We start from the raw sequence: 18,726 nt of genomic DNA on the forward strand, positions 1-18,726 counted from the left end.
CCTAGGCCTGGTCCACTCTACTGCTGGAGAGAGAGAGGCGTATAAATGTTGCAGATTCAGTGTAATATATTGGTTTTTCTGAATGCCCTTGGATTTCTTAATCTTGTATTTTTAAAAAAAGAGCCATGAACACACTTTCTTGTCCAACATGCAAAATTTCAACATTCTTCTGAAACATTTAAAGCATTCAGAGTTTTGATCTTTACAGCCAGAGACAGAGAACAGCTTGAAAGAGCAGCCTTAACAAAGAAAAGACTGGCTGTGTTATCCATGTCAGCAGAGGCCAACACATCCCTGACAGTGTTGGTATTGTGCATGCAGCAGCTGATTATGCTGTAAGACCCTTTTTTTAACAATGTGGCAAACACACTCTTTCTTCCCCTCTGTGATGTAGAACTAAACAGAAGAGACGGGAACATTTAGCAGTGGAAGATAAGACTCGGGTAAGTCGTTTCTGCTTCTGAAATTAACTCTGCCGGCTGTATTTCCTCTAAAAAAATAAGCATCATCTTTGTTAGTTAATATAAACGTGACACCAAAGAGCCGTTGCTGAATGTATTTTTCATCTAAATGCCTTCATCTTCATCGCATGGCCAGTAACTCGCTGTGAGAGTATTATTTGTCTGAGAACACCATATTTAAAACTAGACTTTCTGATGAAATTCCACCCAGAATGATTAATAAATCAAAACCCCGGTGTCTCGCTGTTGCACCACAGCAGAACTGGAAGCTGAAGTCTGATTTCCCGAAATGTCTAAATCGTGCCGGTGTCGGGAGAGTCAGTGGCGGAGGGGGGGTGCTCTGTAAGGAAATTCCTCACAGCGAGATACCTGGCAGTCACTCTGTTTGGATAAGCTCACTGGGATCTGGCAATGAAAAAGAAAGAAAAAGAAGTGCCTCGGTCCAAAAGCCAAAATGAACTTCATTAGATGTGATGGGGAAAATGAGTGAATGTGAAATCTTGTCCAAATGGAAAAAGTCAATTTAATTTGAAAGAAGTTCACTGAACCGTATTCAACCTTGACATGTGAAAATCAACACACTTTGTATACACTGGAGAGTATTTTGTGATACTTCACCAGCAGCTTCTTCTGAGCCTCATTAGCTGCACTATACGCGACTGCAGCACAGTGGCTGCACTGAATAAAGCCTACAATGGCTCTTTTAGGGAAGGGTTGTAATTTTCTTGTCATGTGCGTGCTGTGTTGATGCGCGGGCTACGAGGGAACACACAGAGATTCAATCTCGCTCTGTGTCATGCAAAGTTTGCTTAGAAAAGTAGAAATTGCAAGCAGGTTCTCTATCATCAAAGTCGTCCACGAGAGCCTGAGCTTCGATTCCAATTTCCACGGAGTGGCTGAGAATAAACGTATGTTCGCAGTCATGGTAAATTTACAAACCGGTGAGGGAAAATGACTGCCTAGGCCGCGGGAAAGCTTATGGAATGAGGCGTTAAATTAAATCCATTTGGTCTGTTGACGTCACAGCGTCGCTTTTCAAGTGCATCTTAAAATATTTGACATATTTCTCAGCGGGCCAGGAGGGCGAACGTGTTGGCTGACTGCGTAGTGGATGTTAAACACATTTAGAGCACATTCACACTCTCTGGGGTGAGAGTATTACAAGTGTTTATCTACTGCAATAATGCTGGAACACAACTGAAGTCTGTAACGCATCATGTTCACCCCTCGCTTTAATAAACAACATTAGCACCACTAAAGTGCAGTTTGAGGCAGAAACAATAACATTTTAAGATGGAATTAGTCTGAAATAATATGCTGGTATAGACACAGATAACATCTCTTGCTTTCTCACTCTTACGTACACATAAATACATAATATACAGTTTCTCTATTGTCTTACAATGTTTACCACGTGGCCACGGTTCAGCTCCTCGTGCTTATCAGTGTCGGGTCATGTTGGTATTTCCTGCCTGCAACAAGAGCAGAAGGTGGCACAGGATGAGTGCTGTTTCCTGTGTTGGCACACCCAGCATGTACCCACCAGCAACCACATCCACCCCATACTCAGAGGAAGCATTGTAGTGGTTACACTGTATTGTATGATGGATGTTTTCAGGTGGCATTCTATGTAGCTGTTTGCCTGAGATCAAAGAAAGCTGCAAGAATACGATTAGCAGAGAGAAGTTTGCAGAAAGTTCCTGTCTTCACCTGACAAGACGCATCATAGTGACGGGAAAAAAAAAAAAGGTGCAGAGGGGTTTGAGGATTTAGGTGGTTTTGGATCTGCCTCGGCTCAGCAGAGGTCCGGGCTTTTATGGATTATGAATTTCCATTTTTCTTTAAAACCTGAATATACTTTAAAATTCCTCTTTATCATTACAATGAGCAAAATGGTGCTCAAACAACATTTGTGATATGAGATCACAGGATTAAAATTTGTAGCGAAACCTATAAAAACTGGCAATTATCACAAGATTAGAAGAACACAGTGGCTTCCAATTACATTTACAGGCCCCCACATAACTAGCAGATTAAAGAGTTATTTGATAAATACATTATTTGACTTTTAATAAAAGGATAAATGTCAGCAAACCAATTATTATTCTAACTTTGCCTTTAATGCCAAAGTGATCTTTTTGTAGTAGTATTTTAGGAGTCCGCGTGACTCCAAAGGGATCCCTCTGGGTAGGGGAGGCCTCTGTGTGTGACATTAATATACTGTCTGTTGCCATTTGTTACTGCGGAAACCTCATTTGGCTGCAGCGTTGTTTCATCTGGGTCTTTCGGCTAAGCCTTTCCCATGGGAAGCACACAGAGGAATCTTTGGTCTGATCAAGGAATTCTGCAGATGTTTGTAAAAATGCACACAGCCACTGAGATCATGGAGGACTTGCCCTTCAAACACTCTGATGTTGAATGTTTATTAGAAGTGGCTTTACTCAGGAAACCACAATCACTGGGCGCGCTCATTGGATGCATTTTGAAAGGCGGACGATTCCACGTCTTTGTGAATGCAGTTTTCTCGATCCATGTGTACATCCCATGTAACCAGATAAGCACTCGGACCTTAAATCCTCCAGGAAGTCCACCTTAAATCCTCCAGGAAGAGAGAAAGATTAGGAGGACAAATTTTCTTAACAATTTTTTGAACACCACTTCAATTTCACAACAGTCTAATTCTATTCTGTGCACATCTACTATACTAAGAACCTTTGTATTAACATTGTGGGTGGATGTGGGATGTTTAAGGTTTACAGTGCCACATTATGGAAATTAGCTGAAATATTATGTGTTTCCACTGCAGTTAAAAGGTAAATGTAGCATTTATTCCAAATATTATACCTCTCAAATATTTGTCTTCCTACCCTAATCCCAACCGGTCGTGGCAGATAGCTGCCACTCCCCAAGTCTGGGTCCACCACAGGCATCTTCCTGTTAGAAGGGATTTTTACCTTCCGACTGTTGCCAAACTGCTTGCCCATATGATTTGGCTGTTTTCTCTGTTTTCTTTGTGTTATTGTAGGGTCTTTACCTTACAATGTAAAGCACCTTTAGCCAACTGTTGCTGTAATTTGGTGCTATAAAGACAAAATTGAATTGAAATGAAAGCAATTCAATTTTGCCTTAGGTTGATCAATAAATTACCATAAAGTTATTTTTATTCACGGTGCATTGGACCACTGACATTTCAAGTTCTGAAGCTTAGAAATCCAGTAGAAGAAGAAGAGGGTTATCTTTTAAGTAATTTAAGAACATATTAATAAAACTGCTTTCACACAATGACTGTATGCAGTGAATCTAGGTCCACATGTAGGCTACTCCCAGACAACCCGAGAATAGGTGCAACCTCTTTTCACAGTAGTTTGAGTTTGATTTACTCATATTAACGTTGCCTCGAAGTAAACCATTAGGTCCAAATAGCTTTTTCAGTCGTCATTAATTTTATTACGTGCTCTTCCTACTGCCATAAGTCAAAATGAGCCAGCTGACCTCCGTAAACTCTGAGTGTTAGCAATAATAAAGGATGGGTTCTAATCATTCTTTATGTTTAGTGAAGGATTTGCTTTTTTCTATTATACAAATAAAAAAACTGGTTCATAATAAAATGACACCAATGAGGGCAAGAAAGTAAAGCGAGATAATAAAAATCCAATAAACCACTAAAATGATATAAAGTAAAGAACAGGAAAGTGATACGATCACTGCATTTCGATGGGATGCCTCCTTCACAGTAATTATTTTTGCAGCTTTAAAGTGCATGTTTTAATCCCAATGAAAAACTAATGACATCTAATTATGCATTCTAGTGTCACTCATACAGAAACACGTAAGCCTAATCTTAAAGGTAGAATCTAAAAGGTTAAACCCAAACAAAATAAATCTTTCATCACTGCAGAGATCGGATACAAAGCATACGTTTCCTTTTTAGTATGCATGAAATTCTCTGATAAACAGCACGCAATACCTCTCAGCATGACCCACCCTGAGTATGCATGTGTGTAACCGTATCTCCAGCCACATTAGGGACCCATATTGAAACATTTTATTGAGAGCAGGGCAAATGAATCTTTCCCCTCTTTGCTTAAATGGTCCGCTCCCTGTAATCTTGGTTTGAAGAATGGCATGACCATCATCTTCATCATCTTCTCTCTGCTCTGTTGCACCACAGATGTAGTTACAGGCCAATGACAGGACAGACTTGAAGCTGGTTTAAGCCTAGGCTGTGCAATCCTCCTTTAAGCAGTTACATACTTCAATGCAAGCCATTTGTGGCGAGGGCCGCTGAAACGCTTGATGTGTGCCATTATGCTCTAAGGGAAGAAATGGTTTCCAAACAATATCAGCTGACATGTTGGTGGGTTTTTTGTCTTTCCTAGTTTTTTCTCTCCTTTCTGTTGTTTCATCCTCTCTTTTCTCTGCTTTCTTGTCTTGTTACTTTAGAATAAGGGTCTGTTTTCACATTTACATTGTGATTCAATTAATAGCACTACCACAACGTTGTGTTACGTAAGTGTATGCAATACTCAGTGCGGTTAGCCTGGATTTACACAGGTACACGCATGCTGGGTACAGATAAAAGTTGTTGTTGTTGTTGTTTCATCTCACGTCTTTTGCTTCACCATTGCACACACTAAACGGAGCAACAGGATGTTCCTTGTGACACAGAAAAGGGGAGTCACATGCTGCAGTGTTTGTTCACATGTTTGCTTGTCTTTCTAAAACAAGTCTTGGCACAGTTTGAGACACATATCAATTTTATGCCTGGGAACAATAGGCCTAAAAGTGATGTGATACCAAAGGTTGTAACCTTTGGAGCCTTCAAGATAAACTTTCCCTTCCTTCACAGCGTCTGACTAATGCTGAAGGACAAAGCCTGTTCACAGCGGTTGGAGAAGACAGAGAGAGCCTGTTGTTGTCAGAATAGGCCATTTCGACTTCCTTAGGTTCGCCAGTGGTACCAAGAAAACTGTGCCAAGCCATTGTGTGGGAACATGTGTTACTGTTTGTGGCCATGTAACTGTGTCACTAAAGCTGTTAGGTGTGACTCTGTGACCCTCGTGCAGGACATGTCTGCCTCACAGTTCCTGAGCACTGAGTAACATTTGTGGCAAAGTGCATGAACTTATGAAGTAAAACGTTATTTTGTGCTTTACCTTACCTACCTATCTTCACCATATGGGGCATGTTTGTTGCACATCTGTGTAGTTTTTGCGTATATTAAAGTTATAACCAAAACCTTTTAAAAGGTGCAACTTTTACTTTAAAAACATTTCGCATGGCACTTTTTAAACTTTCACTACCGCTCGGCGAGTGTTCGCGAACATGTCAGCAACATCTTCCATCCAAACTACAAGGCAACTGTGGAAACCTGCTAGCAGCATACCGCTATGCAACTAATTTTACCTGCCTGCCGACTGCCACTTGCCGACTGGTCAGGGAATAATTCCCGTGGTGATTGTGTTGAGGTCGCCAAACGGTTTCCAGCCCTAAGATTCACTATTAAATACTTACTGAAACCTTCCTTGTCAGCAAGATTAAGCAAAAACTACCAGGTGGAGGCTAAAATGTTGATTCTGTTCAACTGGACATAGGCTACGTTCACACTGCAGGTCTTAATGCTCAATTCCGATTTTTTGATCAAATCCGATTTTTTTGTCTGCTCGTTCACACTACAGATAAAATGCGACAGCAAACGCGCTCTAGTGTGAACCCTCAAAGCGGCCCGCATGCACAAAAGAAGATGTCACACACAACGCGCTCTGTTTAAACCCAGAGCAAACAATATTGTTTGACTGATGGCCCTTGATATAAAGACTTCGGACTTCACGTTTCCCAATTTTTGCTTTAAGTTATTTTGTTATTTACATAATAATGTAGATAACCTAATAATTATCCTTATTGCTGTTTTAGAGAGGAGCGGTGCTTCAAAGGATAGTTGCAGATTTCTGTCAGAATCTGCAGATTATATGTTAACGTTTCTCCAACGTTGTCTTCCCAGCAGTTTCACCGGATGGCCAGGAAGCGTTCACGATGTCTTATCGGGCGCTTCTCCGGCGCTGATAATTGGCATCTGTCTTGTGTCAGTGACGTAAAAGATGGATTTAATGCGACTTGACCGTTCACACAGCAGTCGCTTTCTGAAACATCGGATATGTATTGGATTCAGGACCACGTACGAAAGTGACCCAGATCGGATTTGAAAATATCGGATTTGTGCCGTTCACACTGTCATAGCATGATCGGATATGGGTCGCATAGGGTCAAAAAAATCGGATTTGATGCGCTTTCGCCTGCAGTGTGAACGTAGCCTTAGTGTTTTCAGTGGCAGAAAAAACGTTTCATCACTCATCCAAGTGACTTCTACGGTCTCAGCTAACTGCAGGTTCACCAGGTGGTGTAATACCAGGTAGAGGTTCATGAAGGGAATTACAGCAGTGCAGGGAAGTCTCTTGGTTTGAATCTGCTGGTCTGGAGCCCTTCTTTTTTTCTCAGGTTGTGTCATTTCCAATGGTCCATACTGGCTGTAGGTGCGTTTGTGGGTGTGAACTGTCTGTCTTGTGCATCTATCTTTGTTAGCTCTGTGTTGGACCGGCGACCAGTCTGGTGTGTACCCCATGTGTGCCAGACTACAGCCTATCTGGTAGTTAGGAAGATGTATTAACAGAATTGCAAGTAAACCCCACCCCACCCCACCCAACATTCAGATTTAGGTCATTAGTTATGGGGGAGTGCTGCTCACTCTCAGCGCTTCTTTAGCTCAGAGTATGCAGTCATTTTAATCCTTAAAAAAACCTGAAACCCTAAAAAACCAACACTGTACTGTAACTGGTGCAGTTTGACTGTAATACTGTAAGAGAGGATCTGAGCTCTCTGGGGCAAAAGTAGCATCTGAAGGATTGAAGAGGCACATCCCGAGGCGCAGACACCTGACAGGCTGACATCTACAAGCTAATGAAACATTTCAGATTCCAGTTGCGTAGGCAGGCATCTTAATCATGTGCAATTCAAGTGAAGAAGATACTGATTCAAAATGACTCAATTGTTTTAGTTTTTTGCCACTATTCTCACCAGCAATTTGCAAGTTGCATTAAATTTCTTTCTGTTGTGCAAATACACATTGCTGCTCTCATGGGACTGCAGTTTTTCCTTTGGCATAAGCAGAACTTGAGCATTTTATCCTGTAACAAAGTCCTGATTGAAAGTAGGTTGTATATACAGACAGCGTGAGGTCGGTGGCTTGCAGCTTGCTTGCTTTTATAACTGCTGTGCCAACAACACCCCAAAGAAGTATGACTAAACCTCCTCTGCTGAGGCAATAGGGAATCTGTTCAGATACAAGTCCATACACCCTAAAGGCTAGAAAGCATTTTTATGAATCACCAACCTTGAAGGTGACCTGGAGATCAAGATTTCTTGATGATATGTCTGTAAAAACTGGACAAAATACAAATTCTATTAAGGAGGTTTGCTCTTTGTGAGAACATTTCTTCATCCTGACTCCTACAGCAACAAAATCCTGGTTAATAAAACACTTGTGAGTGAATTTTCTCGCCTATTTTGCTTCGCCAGCAGATTTTAAAAATATATTTACATTAACCTAAAACTTAAGACTATAAGATATTAGTATTATATTTGTTTGTTTGTTTTTTGTTTGTTTGGTAATTGTCATGTATATCATTGTCATGTTCAAGAAAAAACTTTGAGATGATTTGATCTTTGTGACACAGAACGTTACCCAGCCTTCAGCAGATAAGTATACTGTGGTTTTAAAGGGATGGACATGGTCAGAAACTATACTTAGGCAGGCTTTGGGGTTAAATGATACTAAGTTAGTATTAAGTGGTCTAAATTGTGTCAAAAAATATCCCTACACTGCTGCACCACCAGCAGCAGCAGTGTGAATCACAGATACCAGGCAGGATGGATTCATGTTTACAACAAATTGTGACCCTATCTCCTGAAAATTGCAGCAGAAATCGAGACTCATCAGAGCAGGAAAATGTTTTCCATTTTTCTGTTGCCCAGTTTTGATGTGCCTGTGTGAATTGTAGCCTCTGTTTCCTGTTCTTAGCTGACAAAAATGGCACCCAGTGTGGTCTCTATAGCTATAGCCCATCTACTCCAAGGTCCCATGTGTCATGTGTTCAGAAATGTTCTTCTGCATACCTTGGTTGTAACCAGTAGTTAGTTTAGTTATTGTTGCCTTCTTATCAGCTTAATGAAGTCTGGCCTTCTTAGCTGACCTCTGGCAACAACAAGGCATTTTCACTGGGAGAACTGCGGCTCAGTGAGTATTGGTCCAAAAAAGAAGAAATTGTGTGTAAACCATAGAGATGGTTATGTGGGAAAATCCCAGTAGAGCAGCAGCTTCTGAAATACTCCCACCAGGTCATCTGGTGCTAAAAAACATGCCACTCTCAGAGTCACTTAAACCGCTTTTGATACCCATTCAGATACTCGGGTTTGAACCTTAGTGTTTCGTTTGGTGCAGGTCTACATGCATTGAGTTGCTGCAATGTGATTGGCTGATTAGAGATTTCCATTAACAAACAGCTGAAAAAATATTGTTAAAAAATCATTTATTTTTTAAACAAGCAGTTAAATAGGTGTACCTATTAAAGTGGCTCAGTGACCCGATCAGCAATTCAGCATCTTCCTCACTTTGAGTACTTGCCTTCTCCTCAGCTTAGCACTTAGTGATGAATCAATATCCCCGTGTGTCATCTCCTTTTGTATAATACCTCCGGTGGGCAATGAGCATACATTTTATGCAGAAAATCCTGTGTGGGAAAGACACCACACTTGTTTTTATCATTATTTTAACTACAGAGACACAGCTGTGCAAAGAGACTGACATCCCTGAAAAGCCTTTTATAATGCATGCAGTGCGTGTTTGCCACCGGTGTTATCCCAAGGCATGAATCCAGAGATTTGTTATCAGGCTGGTCTGTTGATCTTTTCACTTGACCAGAGAAGTTTACAAGAACGGCGAGCACCTGTATGTTTACCTGGTGCTTGTTTATCTGTGTTTGCGCAATGAACTAGGAAAAAAAATCATTCAAAGGTAGACGTGCATGGAGAAACTTGTGCAAGGTTTAGGGAGGGGGGGCTAAAAGTGTAAATAAGCCTTTCTTGGCACACTTGAGTGTGCTGTGCTTCCTGTAGCGCAAAGGCAGATAAAATCACACAGTTTGGTACAGAGTATATTTATAAAGTTCTGAAGGCGTTTTGTTCGGGTGCTGTGGTCACTCAGCAGGATGTTGTGATCTACTTAGGTTTTGTATGATCTGTGGGGAGCTGCCTCACAACGCTGTGGGGTCTCCACCTTGTGGCTTGGACCCCATCATGCAGTGCTGGGTGGCTGAATGCCATGCAGGCTTGAATAAAAACGTGCACTGACTTGTGTAAACCTAAACACCCACGCCCACCGACTAAGAGCAAATAGGAAATAAATAAATAAATGCACCATACTATTTAAGAGTACATTAAAACCTCCTGTATTAGAATTTGTATGCCTAAAATGTACAGTCAACTATCACTGAAGACCATCTCAAAACATGATGATCATTATTCTGAGGCATCTTTTGATGTTTTTTTCTTTTTAAACTCAACACTGCACCTACACTGAAGCCGGCTTGCCAGAAGTAATATAAGAGGTGCTAATAAAGTTCACTGAGCTGGTGGTTATAGAAAGTACAGCTCGGAAAAAAGGAAAAAAAGAAAAAGAGTTATAAGCCAAAGGGTTACAGGGTCAGAACTGAAACCTGACATCACATCTCAAGTATGCAGAGGAAAAGCAAAAGCAAACCCATGTCTGCAAAACCCTGGCAATAGACCAGTAATTTATCGGTGTTATAGTGGACTTAACCTCTGTGTGTCTTCAATAAAAACCAACACTGTGAGATATAAAGATACTCTCACAGCTTGTCATGTCATCCTTGACAAACCGTGGGCCTGGAACCTCTCCAGCAAAATCATGCAGCAGCAGAGGAACGCGATTTAAACTTTAAACTTGGATGGGGACATTTAAGTGAATTTAATGTGCTGAGTTTTTATTGTGTAAAACGCAGTAACACTCTAATAAATCCAAAACACAGAACTCAGCAGCTACCTTTCAAAGCTGACACCTCTAAATAAGATCTGCAACGAGTGACTGTTTTGAAGTAAAAGGGTGTTTGCATTGACTTAAATGCCTATAGGCGGTTAAGCTATTTTTTGAGCGTGTCATTTCTAGTCTTGCTCTGCTGGTTTTCAGCCTCTTAATGACATGCTTCAGAGCCGCATGAGCCTGACCAAGAAGGGAAAAAAAAGAATACGAGAAGAAGAGAAAAAAAACTGTCCAACCCCTTCTGAAGATTTCCTGTTTCATGAAATGCGCACATACTGTGAGTCATATAGGGTAAGTCCTGCCTTGTGTTTACCGTCTTCCCGGAGCCGTGAAGGCGTTTAAAAGGGAGCAACAGGCGGGCCGAAGAAAGTCCGCGGAGACTGGATATTAACCCGCTGTCAAGGCTTCGGCAAATTAATGAGAAAGAGGGCAGCGCACAGTCTAAATGGAGCTACTTCGGTTTTCCGCTTTTTGGTGTGGAATGATACTCTTTGGTAGTAGTCTGCTCGAGGAGGCGGGTGAGTTGAACTTTAAACTCTCAGAAAAGTAGTCAAAGCTTCGGAACTTATTTCAGCGGACTCTGTGAAGAAGAAGCGGAGTGATACAAAGTGACAATTGATTTCCCTTATTTATTTATTGGGCAAAAATATGACACTGTAATTGCTTTTTTTTTCCCCAAACAGGTGTTTCTTTAGCTTTTAGCTAAAACTACGGAAAAAGAAAATACCCAGGTGCGAAGCCTTGTTTATTCAGGACACTTTACTTGCTAATGTGGTCTCAAATGTAAATTAGCTTCAATTGACTCCGTGAGTCTCTCTGTCGCAACTTTCATCAGTGCGAATGCGATAGCTTTGGGAAGACATCACCTGCTGTAAGTCACCAGCCTCCTTTGGTTATCTGCATCTTTGATGTGTAGCCACAGTGCTAACAGGTCTAACGGCCCCCCTTAAGGAAGACAGTGTTTTACCTTCATCTGTCTCAGACTCAGTCCCAGCGGCACCAAGTGGCTTTGGCTGCTCCTAATCCTTCCCCCCACCTCTCTGCAATTATATGTAGCCCTGGGTGACAATTACTACCATTCATCCCTTCCTTTGCCCGCCTCCTCCTGGGTTAAAATGACATGCTCTTTCAGAGGAGTTGCTCTAATGATATAATTACTCAGGCTCAGCCACCTTCCTACAGCACTCAGGCATGGACTATACCTTCAGTGCTGATTTACTTCAAAACACCTCACCAGCCCGCTGGGCAGACTTTTAAAATTGCTCTGTGGCGTAGTTTAGTCTGGAGTTCAGGTGTGATATTTTCATGTTTGTTTTGTTTTTTTATTTGTGAAGGCGTCTCTCGGTGCAGACAAGCCCTGAAAGCAAAAACAAAACAAAAAAAGCCAACGATTTCCTGATAAGGTCTTGTGAAAGTGCCTCATCTGCTGCTGATTGTCAGGCGCAGCCATCCGGTGGTAGTGATCTAATTTTGCTGCACTTCCAGGGTGCATGTTGTACAGCGTGTCTGTTGCTGACCCCACCCTGCAGCCTGGGTGTTGGGGGAACAGACATAGTAGGATCCTTGTGCCAGGTTAAGAGCACACACACACACTGACAGAGAGCACCTTTCTCGTAAGCTTGTGTGAAGCCCAAAGCATACTTTTTGTTTTTTTGCTGACCATGTCAAGAAGCACGCTTTCACTTACACTTCCCCTTCTAAAACTTATTTACTATTTGGTCATGTGATAAACCCTCAGCGGTGCCATTTTGAGACATCGACCAACTTCAGGTACATCAGTGTACCAGAAGCGGTGTTTTCCCTCTTGGTTTGTTCGTGAGTTGAATTCTCTGATGAAAACAGCAGGTTCAACTTCCTGTACACGTGAAGTCAGCATACAGATGAACTGTGGTTAGGTGGTTTTACTGAACCAGCAAAGTCACGTGTTTCCAGTCTGCGTAACACATGCAATGCATGCATCTCAATCCTGCCAGACATCGTGATTGTTTCCTCTTTTTAATCATTCTCCTTATTAATCCTAGTAAATCTGAAATGTCCCCTTTCCGAACTGTTTCCACATCTTAAAGCCACAACATCCTCTTTTCGCTCATAATTTTGTGTAGTAGCCAGAACTCCCTTAAATACTAGAGAAGAGATTCTTCACCTTTCTGTCTCTGATTTTTATTTTTTTTTTTTTGGTGGGGTTTTTGTCATCACGTCCCTCAATGCAAGGATAAATTACAGAACTGCATCCTAGGAATGTTTGTAGAAATAAAATTCTTTCTCGCTCCTGTTCTTCACAGACTGATGCATAACCTCGTTTTTTCCCCCTTTCTTTTTCCATCAACAAATCATCAGCGGTGTTGGCACAACACCTTACTTGATGGGGAGCCGACTCATCGGGCTGACAAATTAGAGACCCCTCAGCAAGAAAATTCATCCGTGTTTCCTCTGTTTGTTGTTCTTGCCTGTCTGGCAGTTGTCTCCTTAGATGATTATCAAACCCACAGGCACTCCTCACACAATCCTGTGTGTCTCACTGATACAGGTCTGAACAAGTCCAAAGGAGGTGAATGCCACTGCTCTGCTTTGTTAAGCTCCCACAGGGGGAGGAAAATGTGTCCACCCCTGTAGTATGAAATTGTTTGGATATTCCTGTGGTTATGTGGAATATCAGCTTCTGCACACTGACAAATTCCAAAATACCTCCATCCTTTGATTAAATTTTAGGTTTTTAAGGCTGTTGAAATGAAATTCACAACTTAGTCTTACCTCTTTCACTTCCTCTTTTTTTTCCAGAGGCCTCTATAATGAAGCTACATAAGCTGTGCAAGTTTTGTGATATACAGCCAACTAACTGCTCGGGTAAAGGGAACTGTAAGGTGGAGTGTGGCATTACATCTATTTGCCCCCAAAAAGAAGACGTGTGTGTCAGTATTTGGTAAGTGTCCACTGAACTTCCTGCCTTGTGATTCTAATGCAATGATTCAGGATGTAAATGAACAATTAAACTATAGCAAAGAGACTCAAGAGCTTTTCTTTGTTTCGTTCTTTACTTTCTGACGTTTATTATGCCTTTTATATTTATACGCCTCTTCATGCAAACACAAAGCGAAGTTAGGAAATAAGGGGAACAATGGCTACTTATTTATTCATCAAATCAGCCGTCGTTTCCTTCCTGAAGCTCTAAAATTTCCTTCATTGTGTGACCTTTTGCTTTTTTCACTTTCTCCGTCAGCATTTTGCCCAAAAAGCCGTCCCGATTATGACCGCTCGTGATCGCCTAACCACCCGTCAGCATCAAATCTGACTCTGATTGTGAGAAGCAGTAGGAAGCAGATTTGTATTGGTGTTAAATGCTTAAAGCAGTGCTGCTGTTTCTCATTATACTCGCAGTGTAGTGGGCTTGTTATGAGCTGAGGTTAGCAGAAAGCTAATGGCACGTGGACAGCAGCACCTCTTTAAAATGTCTCTCATAACCGCCCAGGTAGCACTGCTCAGCAGGAATTCCAAATGTAAATATGCTGATTTGTACAGAGCCAAGTTTTTATTTTTTTCTTCTGTTGTTTGTATTTAAGTCTCCATCCTTAGAACTTTGAATTCAATGTTTTAGTCATTTGTGTGTGTATATTGTATATTACATAAAAATATTGCCATTTACAGCTACAAGTTTATCATTGCATTATGTACCTAATTATTAAGGCTGTGCAAAAGTCTTGACCCACCTCTCATTTCTGTATATGTTGCTTCCAAGGAACCAAACTTTGTTATACTCAAGTGTTCCTGAGTAGTAGTTCTCCAGGCTTACAGAGCTTTTCTTTGGACATAAGCTGCTTTTCATTGATCTTCAGTTCAGCCCTTGTGCCTGAACATTCTCAGAGGATTTTATTTTGTGCTTGGGTTGTTGTTTAAGTCATTTAACACTTATCTATAAATCAATCAAGCACAAAAAAGGCGCCTAACAGAAAGGGATGAACCAGTGTGTCTATACATAAGAACTTTTACATGAGTGCAAGGTTAAAAATGCAAGGAAATATGAGTTTAAATACCTCAACCATCTAAAGCAATAGACAGTGCACAAGACAGGTGAAGAAGAGAGTGCAGGTTGGATAGAGTAGGTGGAGACATGTATTAGGGATGATTTGTGACACAAGGGTAGCAGCAAGAGTGAAAAGAATGGTTTATATATGAGACCTGGCATATGTATGGTTTATAGATGGTGGCACTGACTAAAAGACAGGAGGCCAAGCTGATGATGTTAAGACTTTCCATGGGATAAAATTAGAATAGAGTACATTAGAGGACAGCTCGGGTCGAATGGTTTCAAAGGCAAGGTTTAGATGGTTTGGACGTGTGCAGAGAACAAAGAGCGGGTATATTGGGGAAAAAGGTCTTCAATGTGGACCTGCCAGGCAGGAGGAAAACAGGAAGACTGTAGATAAGATTTATGTAGTAAAGGAGGACATGCAGAGGGTTGGTGTAGCAGGAGAAGATAGGTTGAGATGGAGGCTGATGATCCACTGTGGCAACCCTGAAAGGGAGCAGAGAGCGAGAAGAAAGTACTTTGTAGTACTAGCAGTCGACAAACATAAAATTTGTTTTCTTTCCTTTAACCAAATGTAAGAAAAACACCAAATATAACACAGTTTGACAGGAATAAAAGAATATTTTTGCATCAACAAGTGATTTCTAAAAAGAGATGTCAGCTGAAAGCTTGACCAATCGCACCATGTTGAGCAGTGTGTCTGTAAAAATAAAAAAATTGAGGAAACTGAGCACATGGTGGACAAAATTAGAAGTGACAGGCCAAAAGCTAGACTTAGATGAACAGTATCTGAAAGTCACGTTCTTAAGAGATAGGAAAAGATCCTGTAATGACCTGCTGTGCAACTGGAAAGATGTGGCCATCATCAGAGGCAAAGAAACGGTCTCAGTGGAAGGACCGCTGCAAAGAAGCCTTTCGTGTCTTCTGGAGAGAGAAATCCAAATTTGACATTTTTGTTTGAAATTGTTGTCAATATGTAAGGAGAAGGTCAGGAGAGAGGTACAACAGTGAGTGTCTAAAGCCATCTGTAAAACAGTGGAGGTGCCATCATGGTATGGGGCTGTGTTTCAGCTAGTGAGTAGAAGATCTCGTCTAATTTGATGCAGTAAAAACCTACCGACAGAAAAACGCACAATGGAACACTATCAGTCATGCCTAAGAGTGTTCAGGCTGTGTCGTTGGGGTCATACACAATAATTTTAAGTGTGTTAGAATTGTAAAATCCCTGTTTTTACTTTATATATATTTGTATATTTCCATGCATGTTAGCACACATTTCAATAAATCGCTGAAGCTGTTTACCATTTTCCTGGCAAAATACGAAGAAATCAGGGGTGACTTGAGACTTTTGCACAATAGTGTAGGCCTGCCATCATCTCTTTGTTACAAATCTTTGAAAAGCAGGTAGTGAATACCCGAACTCAAACTTGACTAGTAAAAAGTGTTTATCCATCTTCTCTTTCTCAGGAGGAAGAAAGATGGCAACGTCACCTTTGATACAGTGTGCCACAACCCAGCTGAAAAACTGTACGGCTTAGTCTTAAAGGACTACAACAACAGCGAGTGTGAAATGAAAGAGCTGAGTGGCATGGGCTCAAAGTTCTTCATCTGTTCATGCTCTGAGGATGAATGCAATGAGCGCGTCTTTTTTGACCCAAGTAAGTTAAATTGGCAATTTTTCAAAATGTATGAAATAAATGTGGTAGAAGACAGTTCACTATTAATATTTAACTTGTTTTTGCTATATTTGAATCTTTTATTGTTAAATGCTAAACTATGCGCAACAAATAGCTGCAAATTTGTCGGTCTAGCAACACTGGTACATAACAAAGTCCATGCAGTAGATTTTTAGAGCCTTTTGAATATAGCTGAGTGCTCTGAATGGAAATTGGTTTGATAAGAGTGAAATTAAGCCAAAATGGTCAAATTGCAAGCTGCAAAACCCAAACAATTAACTAAAGCAGGCTAAACCCTCTTCAGAGCTGCAGCTGGAAACAGGGACATTATATGTCTAAGTAATTGGTGTCATAACTACATTTCGGTGGGTGTCTGAACTTTGATTCCAAATAAACACGGAGGCTCTCTGATGCCCCTTTTATTCGTTAGAAGTGAGGAAAAATGCTCTGGACTTAATTCTGCACCACAGTTAATTTTTACTCTAACTAGGTGATAATGTGCACTGAGTCATGTTTTTCACCAAGAAAGCAAAAATCAAAGGATCGATAGCAAGAAAGGTGAGGGTCAAATAAGCAAACCGAGGGAAGACAGCTGTTAAAAAAAAATTATTTTAAAAAGAAAGGAGAGTAGAGCACAACTAACCAGTTGAGAAAAGTTTAACTCTCGGCAGCTGTTAAGTGAGCCAACATCAGATGTAACAATATAGCTACTAGGGCTGCACGATTTTGCATAAAATGAGAATCACGATTTTTTGGCTTAGAATTGAGATCACGATTCTCTCACGATTTTCTTTTCCAATATAAATATTTATTGCACTTATTAACTGCACATCAACTTCGTAACAGTTGAGACTGAACATAAAAACAATAAATAAACATAAAAACAACAAATGTCTCACGTTTTGTGGTTGCCGCAAAATGTTGTACTGCTTGAAATTCCGTCTCCACCGTTGCTCGACACTGCGTGTATAGAGCAGGTAGTGCAACAATAGAAAAATAGTTGCGGGACGGCACTGTGTAGCGTTTGTCTAGGGTGTTGATCATTTTCCTAAATCCCTCGTTTTGCACAGTGTTGATGGGAGCCATATCTTTGGTCAGGTGATAAGTAATAGCCTCCGTAATTTCTTTGTGCCTGCGGGAGTTCGACGGGTATAGGGAAGCGCTGTATAAGGTTCCCGTTATTGATGTTTGAGTGGTTGACCGGGACGGATTTTCTCCTGTCACTTTCTCGTCATCCCTGACGTGCTCTCCTTTTTTTTTCCCTGCTAATTTTAGCATCACACGGCACAGCTTCTGTATCACGTGGTATAAGGCTCCGCCCTTGTCATTTGTTGAGCAGGAAGAGTGAGCGCTTGTTTTCATGCAGATTACGTCCCGGATCAAAATGCGGTACAATCGTTGTCGTCTTTTTTTTTTTTTTTTTAAATCGTTGTCATTTGGAAATGAGATCGCACATAAGTATGAATCGAGATCGCGATTTTCTAACGATTAATCGTGCAGCCCTAATAGCTACCAAAAAGACCTAGCACAGCTTAACACCATGAAACCCACAGCCTTGAATTACAGAAAGAGCCAGAGCGATTGAGCAGCAGCAGGTTCATTTCCAAATGATGTGACACAAGGAAAAAAACAAACTTATTTTGCTAGTTATAATGAAACAGTGTCAGGCAGCACATCGACAAACAGTGTAAACATTATTATGTCATGCATGGTGTTTGCTCCTTAGAGTAGTGGTTTACACATTAGTTTTGCAAGCCAAATGTCTCTGTTTAAATTCCAGCCAATAAAACATCCCTTGTGGGATTGCATTAGGAATCCACTGCAAACACTCTGCCAAATTAAACAGCGACCCACTGTGACAAGGGAGCAGCCGAGAGTAACCATATGACATCTCTGTTTGTGTTTGATAACATCAAAGGAACAAGACAAGAAAATCACTATAATGTCTCATATTATTGTAATATAGTGTTATTATAGTGTAATTATAGTGTTGGTTTTGTAAACACAAATAAGCTTCAAGTTATTTTGGTGTGCCCTGATGACCTGGTTTGACACCTGATGTGCCTTTAGCACCGCACAGGCTGAAAACGGTGTTTGGCTGTGAGCAGGTTTAGAGGCTCATATCGATCCTGCATGCATCATTCTTCTAGAGGTCTGTGTGGCAGATAGTGAGGAAGATGATGTGATAGAGGAAGTGAAGAGAGCAGAGGGGGAGGATAAAGAGAGATTTCTTATAATTACACAGGATGTTAAGAAAACATTTTTTTGGTGGGCGGGTGGAAAAAAACATGTTTGTAGTGAAGTCTTGTTCACTAAATACAACGGTCTTTATTATGCAGCATAGTAGTCTCAGCATTTTCTTAATGTAAGTGTTAGAAGACTATAGGGTTGGTATTTCAAATGTCTTTATGACATTAGAATCATGAACACTTAATTCTAAATGTTCAAGTTATT

At 40.9% G+C, this 18,726-nt stretch overlaps 1 protein-coding gene across 2 annotated transcripts in view; it reads left to right on the forward strand.

The window, feature by feature from the left end:
* Positions 1–359: 359 nt before the first annotated feature.
* The window catches only part of tgfbr2a (transforming growth factor beta receptor 2a), a 35,860-nt gene continuing 17,493 nt past the window's right edge, over positions 360–18,726 (forward strand). The window contains exons 1-3 of one of the 2 annotated variants that reach the window (XM_084919388.1): positions 360–443; positions 13,351–13,492; positions 16,064–16,254. In XM_084919388.1, the coding sequence (XP_084775514.1) occupies positions 13,362–13,492; positions 16,064–16,254 (322 nt within the window). In that variant the 5' untranslated portion in view covers positions 360–443; positions 13,351–13,361. Of the gene's footprint in view, positions 444–10,915; positions 11,091–13,350; positions 13,493–16,063; positions 16,255–18,726 lie in introns of those variants that run through there. The other variant, XM_084919387.1, reaches the window with a different exon arrangement.

Source organism: Perissodus microlepis, chromosome 22 (genome assembly GCF_051167445.1).
Source record: "Perissodus microlepis isolate ML-2025 ecotype Zambia chromosome 22, ASM5116744v1, whole genome shotgun sequence".
Taxonomy (NCBI): Eukaryota; Metazoa; Chordata; class Actinopteri; order Cichliformes; family Cichlidae; genus Perissodus; species Perissodus microlepis.